At 39.3% G+C, this 18,257-nt stretch overlaps 1 gene segment (V, D, J or C); it reads right to left on the bottom strand.

Moving 5' to 3' along the window:
• Positions 1–12,869, bottom strand: part of LOC109564835 (T cell receptor delta constant-like) — a gene marked incomplete in the record, with an annotated part of 620,053 nt that extends 607,184 nt beyond the window's left edge. Inside the window, 2 exon segments of the C gene segment in view lie at positions 12,298–12,587; positions 12,806–12,869. Coding sequence covers positions 12,298–12,587; positions 12,806–12,854 — 339 coding nt within the window.
• Positions 12,870–18,257: the final 5,388 nt, after the last annotated feature.

Below are 18,257 nucleotides of genomic sequence, written 5' to 3' on the forward strand. Positions count from 1 at the left end.
ATTGTATTAGTTTTGCCAAATATCAAAATGAATCCGCCACAGGCATACATGTGTTCCCCATCCTGAACCCTTCTCCCTCCTCCCTCCCCACACCATCCCTCTGGGTCGTCCCAGTGCACCAGCCCCAAGCATCCAGTATCGCGCATCGAACCTGGACTGGCAACTCGTTTCTTACATGATATTCTACATGTTTCAATGTCACTCTCCCAAATCTTCCCACCCTCTCCCTCTCCCACAGAGTCCATAGGACTGTTCTATACATCAGTGTCTCTTTTGCTATCTCGTACACCAGGTTATTGTTACCATCTTTCTACATTCCATATATATGCGTTAGTATACTGTATTTATGTTTTTCCTTCTGGCTTACTTCACTCTGTATAATAGGCTCCAGTTTCATCCATCTCATTAGAACTGATTCAAATGTATTCTTTTTAATGGCTGAGTAATACTCCATTGTGTATATGTACCACTGCTTTCTTATCCATTCATCTGCTGATGGACATCTAGGTTGCTTCCATGTCCTGGCTATTATAAACAGTGCTGTGATGAACATTGGGGTACACGTGTCTCTTTCCCTTCCGGTTTCCTCAGTGTGTATGCCCAGCAGTGGGATTGCTGGATCATAAGGCAGTTCTATTTCCAGTTTTTTAAGGAATCTCCACACTGTTCTCCATAGTGGCTCTACTAGTTTGCATTCCCACCAACAGTGTAAGAGGGTTCCCTTTTCTCCACACCCTCTCCAGCATTTATTATTTGTAGACTTTTGGATCGCAGCCATTCTGACTGGTGTGAAATGGTACCTCATAGTGGTTTTGATTTGCATTTCTCTGATAATGAGTGATGTTGAGCATCTTTTCATGTGTTTGTTAGCCATCTGTATGTCTTCTTTGGAGAAATGTCTATTTAGTTCTTTGGCCCATTTTTTGATTGGGTCGTTTATTTTTCTGGAGTTGAGCTGTAGGAGTTGCTTGTATATTTTTGAGATTAGTTGTTTGTACGTTGCTTCATTTGCAATTATTTTCTCCCATTCTGAAGGCTGTCTTTTCACCTTGCTAATAGTTTCCTTTGATGTGCAGAAGCTTTTAAGGTTAATAGGTCCCATTTGTTTATTTTTGCTTTTATTTCCACTATTCTGGGAGGTGGGTCATAGAGGATCCTGCTGTGATGTATGTCAGAGAATGTTTTGCCTATGTTCTCCTCTAGGAGTTTTATAGTTTCTGGTCTTACGTTGAGATCTTTAATCCATTTTGAGTTTATTTTTGTGTATGGTGTTAGAAAGTGGTCTAGTTTCATTCTTTTACAAGTGGTTGAGCAGATTTCCCAGCACCACTTGTTAAAGAGATTGTCTTTAATCCATTGTATATTCTTGCCTCCTTTGTCAAAGATAAGGTGTCCATATGTGCGTGGATTTATCTCTGGGCTGTCTATTTTATTCCATTGATCTATATTTCTGTCTTTGTGCCAGTACCATACTGTCTTGATGACTGTGGCTTTGTAGTAGAGCCTGAAGTCAGGTAGGTTGATTCCTCCAGTTCCATTCTTCTTTCTCAAGATCGCTTTGGCTATTCGAGGTTTTTTGTTTTTCCATACAAATTGTGAAATTATTTGTTATAGCTCTGTGAAGAATACTCTTGGTAGCTTGATAGGGATTGCATTGAATCTATAAATTGCTTTGGGTAGTATACTCATTTTCACTATATTGATTCTTCCAATCCATGAACATGGTATATTTCTCCATCTATTAGTGTCCTCTTTGATTTCTTTCACCAGTGTTTTATAGTTTTCTATATATAGGTCTTTAGTTTCTTTAGGTAGATATATTCCTAAGTATTTTATTCTTTCCGTTGCAATGGTGAATGGAATTGTTTCCTTAATTTCTCTTTCTGTTTTCTCATTACTAGTGTATAGGAATGCAAGGGATTTCTGTGTGTTGATTTTATATCCTGCAACTTTACTATAGTCATTGATTATTTCTAGTAATTTTCTGGTGGAATCTTTAGGGTTTTCTATGTAGAGGTTCATGTCATCTGCAAATAGTGAGAGTTTTACTTCTTCTTTTCCAATTTGGATTCCTTTTATTTCTTTTTCTGCTCTGATTGCTGTGGCCAAAACTTCCAAAACTATGTTGAATAGTAATGGTGAAAGTGGGCACCCTTGTCTTGTTCCTGACTTTAGAGGAAATGCTTCCAATTTTTCACCATTGAGGATAATGTTTGCTGTGGGTTTGTCATATATAGCTTTTATTATGTTGAGGTATGTTCCTTCTATTCCTGCTTTCTGGAGAGTTTTGATCATAAATGGATGTTGAATTTTGTCAAAGGCTTTCTCTGCATCTATTGAGATAATCATATGGTTTTTATTTTTCAATTTGTTAATGTGGTGTATTACATTGATTGATTTGCGGATATTGAAGAATCCTTGCATCCCTGGGATAAAGCCCACTTGATCATGGTGTATGGTCTTTTTAATGTGTTGTTGGATTCTGATTGCTAGAATTTTGTTAAGGATTTTTGCATCTATGTTCATCAGTGATATTGGCCTGTAGTTTTCTTTTTTTGTGGCATCTTTGTTTCTTTTCTTGATTGAGCCCACCTCACCTTTGCACTATAGGAATGCAGCTTTGTCCAATGCTTTTTTGGAGGCTGGTGCCTGACTTTGGAATAATCACCTTTAGAGAAAGATAAGTTTCTTAAAATGTTAACAGGCCTCCTGGCCAGAAGATGATGTAATTCACCTGAACTTTTGCATATGATAAGTTTGAAAGCCTGCATATGATAAGTTAGGACCAGGAACTGCTGTCCTTGCATGACTCCACCCCTTCCCCCATTATCCTCTATGCACAACTTAAGGTATAAAAACTACTTTGGAAAATAAAGTGCGGGCCTTGTTCACTGAAACTTGGTCTCCCCATGTCGCTCTCTCTCTCTCAAATTCTTGCTGAGTCTCCATCTGGAGCGCAGAACCTGCCATGCTTGCTATTTATGCCTGGGCTTCTAAGATTCGACTGGGGAGGCCTCAGTGTCTCCTCTCCTTCGGGAGAACGGAAGGATGCCTGCGGCCTACGTAAGTGGTGCAAGCTTCTTGTCTTGAAGTTTTATTGGTCTCCCGCGTAAACCAAGCTACTCAGCTTCCTTTCTCCACTGAATTTTCCTACTGAGCTATCCTCATTCTATTACTCTTTATATCTTTGATAAAATATTTAAATAAATAGGTCGCCGACGCCGTCCCCGCTTCGAATACCCTGGATCAGCCGGGGCTGGTCCCCGCCACCCATCCATGTTCTAGCAAATGTATGTGAGATTTCAAAGTAGGCTGTGATTGCTCTGAGGGACAGGAAATATTAATAACATTGGGATAGAAAACTAAACATCTTCAGCTCGGACATTGGAACTCAGCATCCTGAAAAGGTCCTTGGAATCACGCATCTGTCTCCATTTAGGCACACATTTCTCAATACATCTGTTCTTGATATAGTAACTGATTACACAGATGGTATTCTCCTCATCCTCCTTGAACAATGGTCCTTAAACCTTATGTCCTCTCTGCCCATGTTTGTAGGTGCTCTGCACCAAAGACGCTGAGACAGAGAGACACCAAGGATGCTGAGACAGAAAAGACAAAAGGGAAAGCAAACTCTCTGGGGTGGAGAAGGGTGGAGGTGGATGATCCTGGCAGAAAAAGAGGAGTGAAGAGAAAAGAGCATAAGGAATAGGGAAGGGAAGAATCAACCAGGGTGGTAAATGGGAAAGCAATGTTTAGGGAGGTACATGGAAAAGATTTAGGCTGTAAGGCTATGATTCCCTGAATCCTTGACCACATGCACTCAACAAAGGATTATAAAATCAAGTTGTCTAAAGATGATGAAAAAAAATTTTTTTTTTCACTTTTCTGTGGAACATCAATGGAAAACAAACTTCTTTCCTTGATAGCCAGAAAAGACCGCTGTTTCCAAATGACGCAGCCCCCTGTACTGACTGAATAAATGAACTGCAGAGCTAAACTCCCACAGGATGTCAACCTTTTGAAATGTTTCTCAGATTGAAAGGTGAATATCCCAAGCAACTCCTACAGCTCAATTCCAGAAAAATAAATGACCCAATCAAAAAATGGGCCAAAGAACTAAATAGACATTTCTCCAAAGAAGACATACAGATGGCTAACAAACACATGAAAAGATGCTCAACATCACTCATTATCAGAGAAATGCAAATCAAAACCACAATGAGGTATCATTTCATGTCAGTCAGAATGGCTGTGATCCAAAAGTCTACAAGCAATAAATGCTGGAGAGGGTGTGGAGAGAAGGGAACCCTCTTACACTGTTGGTGGGAATGCAAACTAGTAGAGCCACTGTGGAGAACAATGTGGAGATTCCTTAAAAAACTGGAAATAGAACTGCCATACAACCCAGCAATCCCACTGCTGGGCATACACACTGAGGAAACCAGAATTGAAAGAGACACGTGTACCCCAATGTTCATCGCAGCACTGTTTATAATAGCCAGGACATGGAAGCAACCTAGATGTCCATCAGCAGATGAATGGATAAGAAAGCTGTGATACGTATACACAATGGAGTATTACTCAGCCATTAAAAAGAATACATTTGAATCAGTTCTAATGCGGTGGATGAAACTGGAGCCTATTATACAGAGTGAAGTAAACCAGAAAGAAAAACACCAATACAGTATACTAACGCATATATATGGAATTTAGAAACATGGTAACAATAACCCTGTATACGAGACAGCAAAAGAGACACTGATGTATAGAACAGTCTTTTGGACTCTGTGGGAGAGGGAGAAGGTGGGATGATTTGGGAGAATGGCATTGAAACATGTATAATATCATATATGAAACAAGTCTCCAGTCCAGGTTCGATGCATGATACCGGATGCTTGGGGCTGGTACACTGGGATGACCCAGAGGGATGGTACGGGGAGGGAGGAGGGAGGAGGGTTCAGGATGGGCAACACGTGTATACCTGTGGCAGATTCATGTTGATATATGGCAAAACCAATACAATATTGTAAAGTTAAAAAAAATAATAAATCATTAAAATATCCTACGGGGAAAAAAAAAAAAAAGAAAGGTGAACATCCCTGGTATCAGTCGGTAAAGAATCTATCTGCAGTGTAGGCAATGGGAGTTCAATCTCTGGATCAGGCTAGCTTCCTGAAAAGGAAATGGCTACCCACTCCAGTTTTCTCAACGATCCAGCGGATGTTGGCAATTTGATCGCTGGTTCCTCTCTGCCTTTTTTAAAACCAGCTTGAACATCTGGAAGTTCGTGGTTCATGTATTGCTAAAGCCTGGCTTGGAGAATTTTGAGCATTACTTTACTAGCATGTGAGATGAGTGCAATTGTGTGATAGTTTGAGCATTCTTTGCATTGCTTTTCTTTGCGATTGGAATGAAAACTGACCTTTTCCAGTCCTGTGGCCGCTGCTGAGTTTTCCAAATTTGCTGGCATATTGAGTGCAGCACTTTCACAGCATCATCTTTCAGGATTTGAAATAGCTCAACAGGAATTCCATCACCTCCACTAGCTTTGTTCATAGTAATGCTTTCTAACACCTGCTTGACTTCACATTCCAGGATGTCTGGCTCTAGGTGAGCGTGAGTGATCACACCTTCGTGATTATCCTGGTCGTTAAGACCTTTTTTTATACAGTTCTTCTGTGTATTCTTGCCTCCTCTTCTTAATATCTTCTGCTTCTGTTAGGTCCATACCATTTCTGTCCTTTATTGTGCCCATCTTTGCATGAAATGTTCCCTTGGCATCTCTAATTTTCTTGAAGAGATCTCTGCTGCTGCTACTGCTGCTAAGTCGCTTCAGTCGTGTCCGACTCTGTGCGACCCCATAGACGGCAGCCCACCAGGCTCCCCCGTCCCTGGGATTCTCCAGTCAAGAACACTGGAGTGGGTTGCCATTTCCTTCTCCAATGCATGAAAGTGAAAAGTGAAAGTGAAGTCGCTCAGTCATGTCCGACTCTCAGGGACCCCATGGACTGCAGCCCACCAGGCTCCTCCGTCCATGGGATTTTCCAGGCAAGAGTACTGGAGTGGGGTGCCATTGCCTTCTCTGGAAGAGATCTCTAGTCTTTCCCATTCTGTTGTTTTCCTCTATTTTTTTGCACTGATCACTGAGGAAGGCTTTCTTATCTCTCCTTGCTATTCTTTGAAACTCCGTATTCATTTGGGTATATCTTTCCTTTTCTCCTGTGCCTTTCACCTCTCTTCTTTTCAAAGCTATTTGTAAGGCCTCCTTAGACAGCCATGTTGCTTTTTTGCATTTCTTTTTCTTGGGGATGGTCTTGATCCCTGTTTCCTGTACAATGTAACAAACCTCCATCCATAGTTCATCAGGCACTCTGTCTAACAAATCTAGTTCCTTAAATCTATTTCTCACTTCCACTGTATAGTCATAAGGGATTTGATTTAGGTCATCAAAATAGCAAGAGAGTTCCAGAAAAACATCTATTTCTGCCTTATTGACTATGCCAGAGCCTTTGACTGTGTGAATCACAATAAACTGTGGAAAATTCTTCAAGAGATGGGAATACCAGACCACCTGACCTGCCTCTTGAGAAACCTGAATGCAGCTCAGGAAGCAACAGTTAGAACTGAACATGGAGCAACAGACTGGTTCCAAATAGGAAAAGGAGTACATCAAGGCTGCATATTGTCACCCTGCTTATTTAACTTATATGCAGAGTACATCATGAGAAACACTGGGCTGGAAGAAGCACAAGCTGGAATCAAGATTTCCAGGAGAAATATCAACAACCTCACATATGCAGATGACACCACTCTTATGGAAGAAAGTAAAGAAGAACTAAAGAGTCCCTTGACGAAAGTGAAAAAGGAGAGTGAAAAAGTTGGCTTAAAGTTCAACGTTCAGAAAACTAAGATCATGGCATCTGGTCCCACCACTTCATGGCAAATAAATGGGGAAACAGTGGAAACAGTGTCAGACTTTATTTTTCTGGGCTCCAAAATCACTGCAGATGGTGATTGCAGCCATGAAATTATAAGACGCTTACTACTTGGAAGAAAAGTTATGACCAGTCTAGACAGCATATTAAAAAGCAGAAATATTACTTTGCCAACAAAGTTCCATCTAGTCAAGGCTATGGTTTTTCCAGTGGTCATGTATGGATGTGAGAGTTGGACTATAAAGAAGGCTGAGCGCCAAAGAATTGATGCTTTTGAACTGTGGTGTTGGAGAAGACTCTTGAGAGTCCCTTGGACTGCAAGGAGATCCAACCAGTCCATTCTAAAGGAGATCAGTCCTGAGTGTTCATTGGAATAAATGATGTTGAAGCTGAAACTCCAATACTTTGGCCACCTGATGCGAAGAGCTAACTCATTTGAAATGCCCCTGATGCTGGGAAAGATTGAGGGCAGGAGGAGAAAGGGACAACAGAGGATGAGATGGTTGGATGGCATCACCAACTCCATGGACACGGGTTTGGGTGGACTCTGGTGGTTGGCGATGGACAGGGAGGCCTGGCATGCTGCGGTTCATGGGGTTGCAAAGAGCCAGACATGACTGAGCGACTGAACTGTACTGAACTGAACCCACTCCAGTATCCTGCCTGGGGAAATTCATGCACAGAAGAGTCTGGTGGGCTACAGTCCATGGTGTCCCAAGAGCTGGACACGACTGAGATACACACATCTTAGTTGCATGACCTTTGTATTCATCTGTGTTTTCTTAGTCCTAAACCACTCCACAAATTGTTTTCATTATTTCTGGCTCCTTTTTTGTCACACATCCTCAGTTCTTGGCTTCTTTGTAGTTTTCCTTTTGTCTTTTATCTTCCCATATTTAAAGTTTATTCAATGTTTATAAAGAGAGGTTGGTACACATAAAGCACTCAAGAGTTATCTGTTTTCTAAATGAATAGATGAGTTGTTATTCATGAACTTAGTGAAAGAAGTTATGCTGAACAACTCATGAAATTATTCCAAAAGCAATCTTTCAATACTATAGAAGTCAAGTTAAACAAAAGACTCCAACAGAATAAATAGAGGGTTATATTCGTGGACAAAATTCAAGAACAGATAACAAACATCACAAGTCTAGGATGGAGGAAAATTAAACTGATGATATGAGAATAAATATTATTCCCATATAAATATTTTACAAATATTTATAAATATTCTTTGGTAGTCTGTTACATGGCGGATCACACACACACAAGTCAACACCCACTACTACTGAAAATACAGGAACAACTAAAAATGAATTCATTTAAGCTATGTAGGAATATATTATTTTACTATATTAGCAAAAGGTAGAAAGAAAACAAACGTTTTTGTTTCTTGGGTTCTTTGACTTTATTTTTTTAGAAGACTGTACGAAACATTTCAAAGTGGCATTTTAAATAATAACAAAAGTAAAAAAAAAAATGGAAACCAAAATATGGAGAATTTAAAAATAAGTTTTTTAGCCTATTGGCTCTTTTCAGAATTTTTAATTTTAGAAGATTATATCTTAACCATATGAGGTGAAGTGATCTTTCTTTGCTTGATGAAAACCAAAATAGTGTACTTTATTTACTTTTAAAAAATCAAGAGAATTTGATGAAAGGCTAACGTCTCTGCATGATGAATATTCCCAACAATCCAAAAATAAAAGAGAAATTTCCAAATCTAATAAAGGGCATCAGTGAAAATATCAAAGTCAATATTACTCCCTACAGGATCACAAACAAGACAGGTACTTCTATTCACTACTTCCATTCACTGTCCTAATGGAGGGCCTCGGATCAAACCAGGGAAGGAAATAAGATATATTAAGTTTGAAAAGGAGAATCAGAACTATTTTAATTTATAGATCATAAGTTTATACATGTAGAAAATACGAAGTATCTCTAAACAAGCTGTTTAAGAACTAGAACCTATTAGTGCATTGATACAGTCACCAAACACAAAAATCAATTTTATTTCTAGATTCTAGCAAAAGCATTAGAAAATACAATTAAAATGTCATTTACCAAATGCTTGGGAACTAATTTAATATAAGGTATGCAAGACCTCTTCTTGATTCCTCTCCAATAACTCTAGAATAGTTTTGATTTGAGAGATAAAAATCACATAGGAGATGACAAATGTCCTCACTTCTGAGGTCTGGGGTAACTAACATAAATCATGGCCTGGTACTCAGTGGTGACCAGTCCTTGCCACCTACAGACACTAATGTCAGGAAAGACCATTTCCTAGGGCTGCTCAATGAAATAGTGTTTTTAAAACCCCAAACAAGAGGTTGGTACCATCTGTTTGGCTGTTGAACTAAATCTGTTCTCATACTGACAGGTGTTCTAGCTCTGTTCTGGCTATTTCAGGGCATAATTAATTCCCTGTATCCACATTTTTCTTAACTCAATTAATCCTAGCTCTGGATTTGATGCTGGGCATTTAGGTCAATTAAGGTAAAAAAGCTATACAAAATAATTGATAAAATTGTTATAAGTATCTTATGGACTCTGTGGGAGAGGGAGAGAGTGGGAAGATTTGGGAGAATGGCATTGAAACATGTAAAATATCATGTATGAAATGAGATGCCAGTCCAGGTTCGATGCACGATACTGGATGCTGGGGCTAGTGCACTGGGACGACCCAGAGGGATGGTATGGGGAGGGAGGAGGGAGGAGGGAGGAGGGAGGAGGGTTCAGGATGGGGAACACATGTATACCTGTGGCGGATTCATTTTGATATTTGGCAAAACTAATACAATTATGTAAAGTTTAAAAATAAAATAAAAAAATTGTTATAAGTAGCCCTGCTTCCCAGGTGGCTCAGTGGTAGAGAGTCTGCCTGCCAACCAGGTGGACTATTTTTATTTACACATCATACGTTTGTACATGTAGAAAATACCCCTGCATTGGGAAGATCCCCTAGAGAAGGGAGGGGCAACCGACTCCAGTATTCTTGCCTGGGAAATCCCATGGACAGAGGAGCCTGGCAGGCTACAGTCCATGGGGTCGCGAAGAGTTGGACATGACAGAGACTAAACAACAGCAACAAGGCAAGTCCTCTACAAAAATCTTAACATTAACAAAAGAAATTAGAGAGGACCTAAATTAATGAAAGAAATTAGAGAGGACATAAATAAAGAGGTTATGCATCTAAAGACTCCATATGTTAAGATGTCAATTGTCCTAAATGAATTCATAAATTCAACACAATCCCAATCAAATTACCTCAATCTCTTGTGGTAGAAGCTATTCTATACCTTACCTGGAAGTGCAAAGACCTAGAATAAGCCTTGAATAAGACAAAGAAAACATGACTTGCATTTCCAGATTTCAAAATGTGTATGAACCCCAGTAATTAAGATAGAATGGTCTGTTGACATGAGGATAAAATAAAGAAGTCAATAAACAGAATCGAGTCCAAAAAGAGGTCATAATACATGTGCCATCAATTTTTTTTTTCTCTAAAAGTGCCTATGCAGCTCCACTGGGGGAAAGTTGGTCTTTCTAGGATAATAGCTAGAATAATTGGCTATTTGTATTTTTTGGAAGTAGCAGTGTTCTGTAGCTTTCTGTGTATAAGTTCTGTACATGTTTTCTTAGATTTATGCCTAAGGATTTAGGGTCTTTCTTGAGCCATTGTAAATAGTATTATATTTTTAATTTAGGTATCCACATGTTTACTGATAGTATATAAAAATGCATTTTATTTTATGTGTTTACCTAATATATCCTGAGACCTTCTGAACCCACTTAATAGTTATAGGAGTTTTGGAGGGCATATTCTTTGGGATTTTCTACATAGATAGAAAATAGTGGAGATTTGACTGCCTTTCTGGCTTAAAAGATTGTTTATATATTTATTTGCTTTGCTGCACTGGCTGCAACATCCAGCACTTGCTGAAGGAGAGTGATTAAAGTGGATATTCTCCCTTTGTTCCCTTCCTTAGGGAAAAATATAGTCTTTTACCAGTAAACATGCTAAGAGCTGTTGAGGAACTTCTCCATTATTCCTGTGTTTCTTAGAGTTTCCACTATGGTTGACTATTGGATTTTGGCAAATGCTTTTTCTACACATTGCTGCTGCTGAACTAGCTCATCTTATTGTTGACTCATAACTCCTCCACTTCCCGTGAGATGTCCTCCTCATCTTCTTTGTCTTGGGCCAAGTATGTGTGTAGCGTGATAGCAAATGACAGCCACTTCTCTTCAAGGTCACCCAGTATTGTGAGACTGAAGGAGGTGAGGGACAGACAAGTCTGTGGGTTCCAGTTGTCCTCATAGTTCAAGTGTGACTTTGTCTGTCACAGTTTGTCCATACTTTTGTCCCCATCAGACTTTCCTTAACAAATGTTGCCTTCAGTTCAGTTGCTCAGTTGTGTGCGACTCTTTGCGACCCCATAGACTGCAGCACACCAGGTCTCTGTGTCCATCACCAACTCCCGGAGTTTACTCAAACTCATGTCCATTGAGTCAGTGATGCCATCCAACCATCTCATCCTCTTTTGTTCCCTTCTCCTTCCACCTTCAATCTTTCCCAATTTCAGGGTCTTTTCCAATGAGTCAGTTCTTCGCACCATGTGGCCAAAGTATTGGAATTTCAGCTTCAGCATCAGTCCTTCCAATGAATATTCAGGACTGATTTCCTTTAGGATGAACTGGTTGAATCTCCTTGCAGTCCAAGGGACTCTCAAAAGTCTTATCCAACACCATAGTTTAAAAGCATCAGTGTTACTCTAAGCTGACTTAAGTGAATTCAGGTTCAGCACCAGATATAAAGATAACAGCTTTGTACAGACTCGTCCACCAGCTCTAGCCATTGCCTGAGTTCTGATCCCTAGAACTAATCTCTTATTCTACATCACCCATAGTTCTGCTTTTCTGATTGTGCCCTGACACAAAGTCTAAGAGGAAACAATTAAGGAAATAGTTTTGATGGTGATTCCACACAACTAGACCCAGGTTTGTGATGAAGTAAAACTGCCAGTTTAAAATATTATGGGGCACATTTTCAAATTTAGACAACTTTACCCATGTTCTGTACAATTGATTTAAAGTCAAAAATTCAAGTGGAGAATATATTAGTAGAAAATTACTCTGGACACCTGTTTCCAAATAACGTAGAAGGTGCCTTTAACTAGAACTAAATCTTCTGATCCAGACCACAACTTAAATAACCACAGGACTATCATTTCTTGTCTGGGGTCTGCGGGTGTGCATTTCAGCTGGGGTCCTTCAGCAGGGGGGCTCTCTCTTACTAAGCTCCGGGGTTTTTGTACAGCTTTTCCTATTACTTCAAGCACTGTGAGTCATGGAGAGCACAGAAGTACTTTGCAGAGTCTTCCAGTTGTAAGGCTGAAATGGTGAGGCTGATGGATTTATCTGCTTTCTTAAAGTTTACAGAGTAGCGGTCTTTCCTTGCATTTGTCGCTTCTGAACCCTGACGAATAACGTAAGTCATCTGTCCACTGGGAAGTTGCTTGTACCAGTAAAGGCGGTAAGTACTCAAACTTGTTTCATACCGACAGTTCAGGGTGACTGACTGCCCCACTTGGCTGGATACATCTGACTGGTCTTGAGTAACTTTCTGGGCCACACCAGATCCTGTGGGAAAAAAAATCAGAAAACAGAGATGAAGCAGTGAATAAAATAGTGCAAGAATTAGACTCATTTCAGATCACACCCCCAAAAACCAAACTGAAATCCTGACTCTTGCTTTTCTCCAGTCCTCCTTTCTTCCCCAAGTCCCTGTGAAGCTCCACGTGCCTGTGTGCAGACCTTTCACCCTGAACACTCGCACTCCTGTTTGGAAGCCTCCCTACCAGAGAAGGCGATGGCCATGAACACCCAGAGCGGACTGGAGAGCGGCATGAGGCATGGATTTCCCTGCACAAATGTGCTTAGTTCTGCCTCAAGCTGAGAGTTCAGTGTCTTTGAGTGCCTGGCAGCTCATATACATACTACTTGGTACCTGTGTGACTCCCCGCAACAGGAAGTGGGGGTTGTCATGTTCATAGACCACGTGGTCTGTGCACACATGGGAAAAAGTCTGGCTCGCCACAAACCTTTACTTTGTCTGCTTGTCTTTCCCTGGTCACTAAATTAGGCAGATCCTGAAAGAAGGCATGAAAAAAGCAATCAGTATTAAAATTTGAGCAGAGGAGAACTGAATATTAAAAAAGTTGACGTCCATTGATAATTATTCAGCAAAATAGTTTTGCCGTCCTGTTTAAGATATAATTTACTATAGCCTATGAAACTTTCTGTAATCTACTAACAGGTCGTTCATTTAGCCTATTCTTACTTTTCTCCATCTAGAATGTAATGACTCTTTTAAAAAACTTGCAGATCTTAGGCTTCTTGGTGAATGGAAATTTTATTCAAAATCATTAATATATCTCTGTCTTTGTATTGAGTTTTGTGACTCTATTTAAGTTTTTCAATAAATAAAATTACTTCACCATGAAATGACAAAAAAAAAAAAATCAGTTCATCTGACTTTCAGCATCTATTCAGTTTTAAATTTTGAATGAAATTATACAGGAATAAAATATTCTTTTGAAATTTGAAATTGAGTCTTATTGATTAGACTTTGTGGAAGATCAGGATATTCAGTCCTGTCCCTTCCACATATAGAATTGCATTTATTAGACCATGTGTCCTGGCATTGTCCTGATGTCACATTTTCTATGTCATTGGTCCAAAGTGTTCAGTCTCACTTGTTAGTGGCTCATTATTTTTCTCTTTGTAAAATAAATTGAAAGATAAGTATGCCAGATCTTTCTGTGACATAAGGCTGTAATGTTCTCCTACAAAACTTGATATCTACAGGTTTTAAACACTTTTTTTGTTGTTGTTCAGTCACTAAGTCATGTCCAAACTTTGTTACCCCATGGACTGCAGCACCCGAGGCTACACTGTACTTCAGTATCTCCCAGAGTTGCTCTAATTCATGTGCATTGTGTCGGTGATGCTATCTAACTACCTCATTGTGTACTGTACCTTTCTCCTCCTGCCCTCAATCTTTCCCGGCATCAGAGTTTTTCCAGTGAGTCGGCTCTTTGCATCAGGTGGCCAAAGTATTGGAGCTTCAGCTTCAGCATCAGTCCTTCCAGTGAATATTCACGGTTGATTCTATTAGGACTGACTGGTTTGTCCTTCTTGCAGCCCAAGGGACTCTCAAGAGCTTTCTCCAGCACCACAATTAAAGGCATCAATTCTTCAGCATTCAGCCTTATTTATGGTCCAATTCTCACACCATACATGACAATTGGAAAAGCCATAGCTTTGATTATACAGACCTTTGTCAGCAAAGTGATGTGTCTGCTTTTTAATATGCCATCTTAAGCTTCTCGGGGGCACAAGTGTTTAAGAAAATGCCTGCAAACTCAGGAGACATAAGAGATGTGGGTTTGATCCCTGGGTCAGGAAGATCCCCTGAATGAGGGCATGGCAACCCACTCCAATATTCTTGCCTGGAAAATCTCATGAACAGAGGAGACTGGAGGGCTACGGTTCATAGTGATGCAGAGCCGGACAGGACTGAAGCGACTTAGCCCACCTGCTGGTTTGTCACATCTTTTCTTCCAAGGAGCAAGCATCTTTTAATTTCATGGCTTCAGTCACCATCCATAGGGATTTTGGAGCCCAAGAAAGTAAAATCTGTCATTACTTCTATTTTTTCCCCTTCTATTTGCCATGAAGTGATGGGATCAGATGCCATGATCTTAGATTTCTGAATGTTGAGTTTCAAGCCAGTTTTTTCACTCTCCTCTTTCACACTCATCAAGAGGCCCTTTAGTTCCTCTTCACTTTCTCCCATTAGAGTGGTATCATCTGCATATCCAAGGTTTTTGATATTTCTCCCAGCAATCTTGATTCCAGCTTGTGATTCATCCAGCCCGGCATTTCTCATGTTATACTCTGCATATAAGTTAAATAAGAGGACTGACAATACAGCCTTGACATACTCCTTTCCCAATTTGGAACCAGTCGGTTGTTCCATGTCCGGTTCTAACTGTTGCTTCTTGACCTGCATACAGGTTTCTCAGGAAACAAGTAAGGTGGGCTGGTATTTTCATCTCCTTAAGAATTTTCCAGTTTGTTGTTATACACACAAAGTTTTTAGTGTAGTAAATGAAACAGATGTTTTTCTGGAATCCCTTTGCTTTCTCCATGATCACATGAATGTTGGTAATTTGATCTCTGGTTCCTCTGCCTCTCTGAAACCCAGTTTGTATATCTGGAATTTCTTGGTTCACGTACTGCTGAAGGCTAGCTGAAGGATTTTAAGCATAATCTTACTGGTACGTGAAATGAGCACAATTGCATAATAATTTGAACAATCTTTGTTATTACCCTTCTTGGGACTGGAATGAATACTGACCTTTTCCAATCCTGTTCAAGCACTTAGTATATGTCACTACCACAGAACTTAATGATTGAAGTTTTGTATACTGTACATGATCATGAAGTATCTCTCAATCTTCCACTTGGTTTCATCATTTTAATAGATAAATTCATTTAAAAGAACCAAAAGCAAACAAACAAGTAGAAAAGGGAGTATTAGACACAGTCTTAAAAACAGTGCCAATTCTTAGAATTTAAGTTCAAAAGAACTCATTAATGAGTGATACAGGGAGGAGAGTGTATATGAGGTTGAACCATCTATTCTTCTGTCCCATATGAACTCTGAGTGACAGGCAGCTGATGTCCTGGTTTCTAATTATTTACAAGGAAGCAGGGGAGACCACAAATGCCCAGAGCAGTCTGGGGAACAGCAAGATAATACATATATTATATCTGTCAGTATATTATATTTATCACATGTTTTATATCCACCTTTTTATGCATAGTTGTGAAATTGATCACATTTGTAAATTCTTATTACCACCACTAAAATTAAGATACAGAACCATTCCACCACCCTAAAGAACTTGCTTTGCCAACCATCCCCACCTCTGCAACCCTTGAAAACTGCTGATGCCTTGGTTTCCAATTATTTGTAACTAGGCAGAAGAGACCACAAAGGCCCACAACAGCCTGGGGAGCAGCTTGATATTCTAAAATATATATGTTAATATAATAATTACATAGACATACCAGGAAATTTATATTGCCAAAATTTTATTAAAATACAGATCACGATCTGATACCTCAGTTTTATATGCACTCTGGTTTTGATGCATAGCTCTGTGAAACTCTATCACATGTATGGGCTCTTGTTACCACCATTAAAATCATGACTTAGATTTGTTCCATCTCTCTAAAGAAACCCTCTTTGCACACCTTCCTGAGGCCTGCACTTCTTTACAATCCAGGTCACTACTGATCTCCTTTCATCTCTGTATTTTGTCCTGTTGAGACTGTTGAATAAGTAGAATCACACTATGTATACAATCATAATAATCGAGTAAGTGTAATCATACACCATGTAGCCTCTGAGATTGTTTTTTACTCAGCATAACATCTGGAGATCCATCTAGACTATTGCATATATCAATAATTTTTACCTTTTAATCACTACAGACTGTCCCCAACTTAATTTAGGATAATTCAGTTTAGGAGTTTTGACTTTACAGTAGTGAGAAAGTGGTATGCATTCAGTAGAAACCATACTTGGAATATTGAAGTTTTATCTTTTCCTGGGCTAGCAATATGCAGTATGATATTTCCTGGTGATTCTGGGCAGCAGCAGTGAGCTGAGCTCCTGGCCAGCCTCAAAATCATGAGTGTAAACAACCAACACATTTACAGCCATTTCATACCCATATAACCACTCTGATTTCACCTTCAGTACAGTACTCAACACATTCATAAGATTTTCATCATTTTAAAATAGACTGTGTTAGACAATTTTTTTCCCAGCTGTAGGCTAATGTAAGTATTGGCCACATTTAAGGGAAGCTACTGCTTCCCTGATAGCTGAGTTGGTAAAGAATTTGCTGCAAAGCAGAAGACCCTGGTTTGATTCCTGGGTTAGGAAGTTCCTCTGGAGAAGGGATAGGCTACCCACTCCAGTATACTTGGGTTTCCCTTGTGGCTCAGCTGGTTAAGAATCCACCTGAAATGCAGGAAATCTGTGTTCAATCCCTGGATTGGGAAGATGCCCTGGAGAAGGGAAAGGCTACCCACTCCATTAGTCTGGCCTGGAGAATTCCATAGACAGCCCATAGGGTTGCAATGAGTCGGATACGACTGAGTGACTTCCACTTTCAAGGGAAGCTAGGTTAAATATATTAGATGGGTTATCATTTTTAAAATTTTTATTTTTATTGAAGTACAGTTTCTTTACAATGTTAGTTTCTGCAATGCAGCAAAGAAAATCTGTTATACATGTATATATTTATCTCCACTCTTTTTTAGATTTCCTTCCCATACTAAATGAACTTTTGGCTTTCTATTGTTTCAACTTAAAATGATTTATTGCAAAATAACCCTACTGAAGTTGAGAAAGATGTATAAATAGTATCTCATTGTGTAAATGTACTACAGGATATTTATCTGTTCATTCAGTGAGGATCACTGGTTAATTTCAAGTACTAATGTACATATTTTTGTGTGAACATAAAGTTTTCCTTTCTCAAACATAAATACCCAGGAGTGTGATTGCTGGGTTGTTCAGTAAGTGAATATTTAAGTTTATGTGAAACTCTTGGATTGTTTTCTAGAATGACTGGGCCATTCACCCACCAGCAATGCATGAGTGATCCGATTTCTCTGCTTCCTTGCCAGAATTTGGTATTGTCAGTAATTTTCATTTTAGCCCTTATGATAGATGTGAAGTGTTTTCTCTTTCTAACTTTAATTTGGATTTCCCTAATATAATTTTAGGGGTATATTCTTTGGATTTTCTACATAGATAATCATGTTACCAGCAAATGGTGGCATTTTACTTTTTCTTTCAACTCTATTAGATTGTTACATCTACTTTCTTTATTGCACTGGCTCCAACATCTAGAACTGTATGGAAGGAGTGACAAGAATGGACACTCTGGGTTTGTTCTCTTTATTAGAGAAAATCATAGTTTTTTACTAGTAAGAATACCATTAGCTATTGACGAGATTCCCCATCTTCTTGTGTTGCTCAGAGTTTTCACCATAACTGACTACTGAATTTTTGCAAATCCTTTTTTTCTGACTAGATTAACATGATGATATGATTTTTCTTTTCTACCCTGTTAGTATGATGAATTCCATCCATTGGTTTTCAATATTAAAGTGTCTTGCACTCTTGAAAGAAATTACATTTGTGCTCGGTATATTATTCATTTT

Source organism: Bos indicus, chromosome 10, assembly GCF_029378745.1.
Source record: "Bos indicus isolate NIAB-ARS_2022 breed Sahiwal x Tharparkar chromosome 10, NIAB-ARS_B.indTharparkar_mat_pri_1.0, whole genome shotgun sequence".
Taxonomy (NCBI): domain Eukaryota; kingdom Metazoa; phylum Chordata; class Mammalia; order Artiodactyla; family Bovidae; genus Bos; species Bos indicus.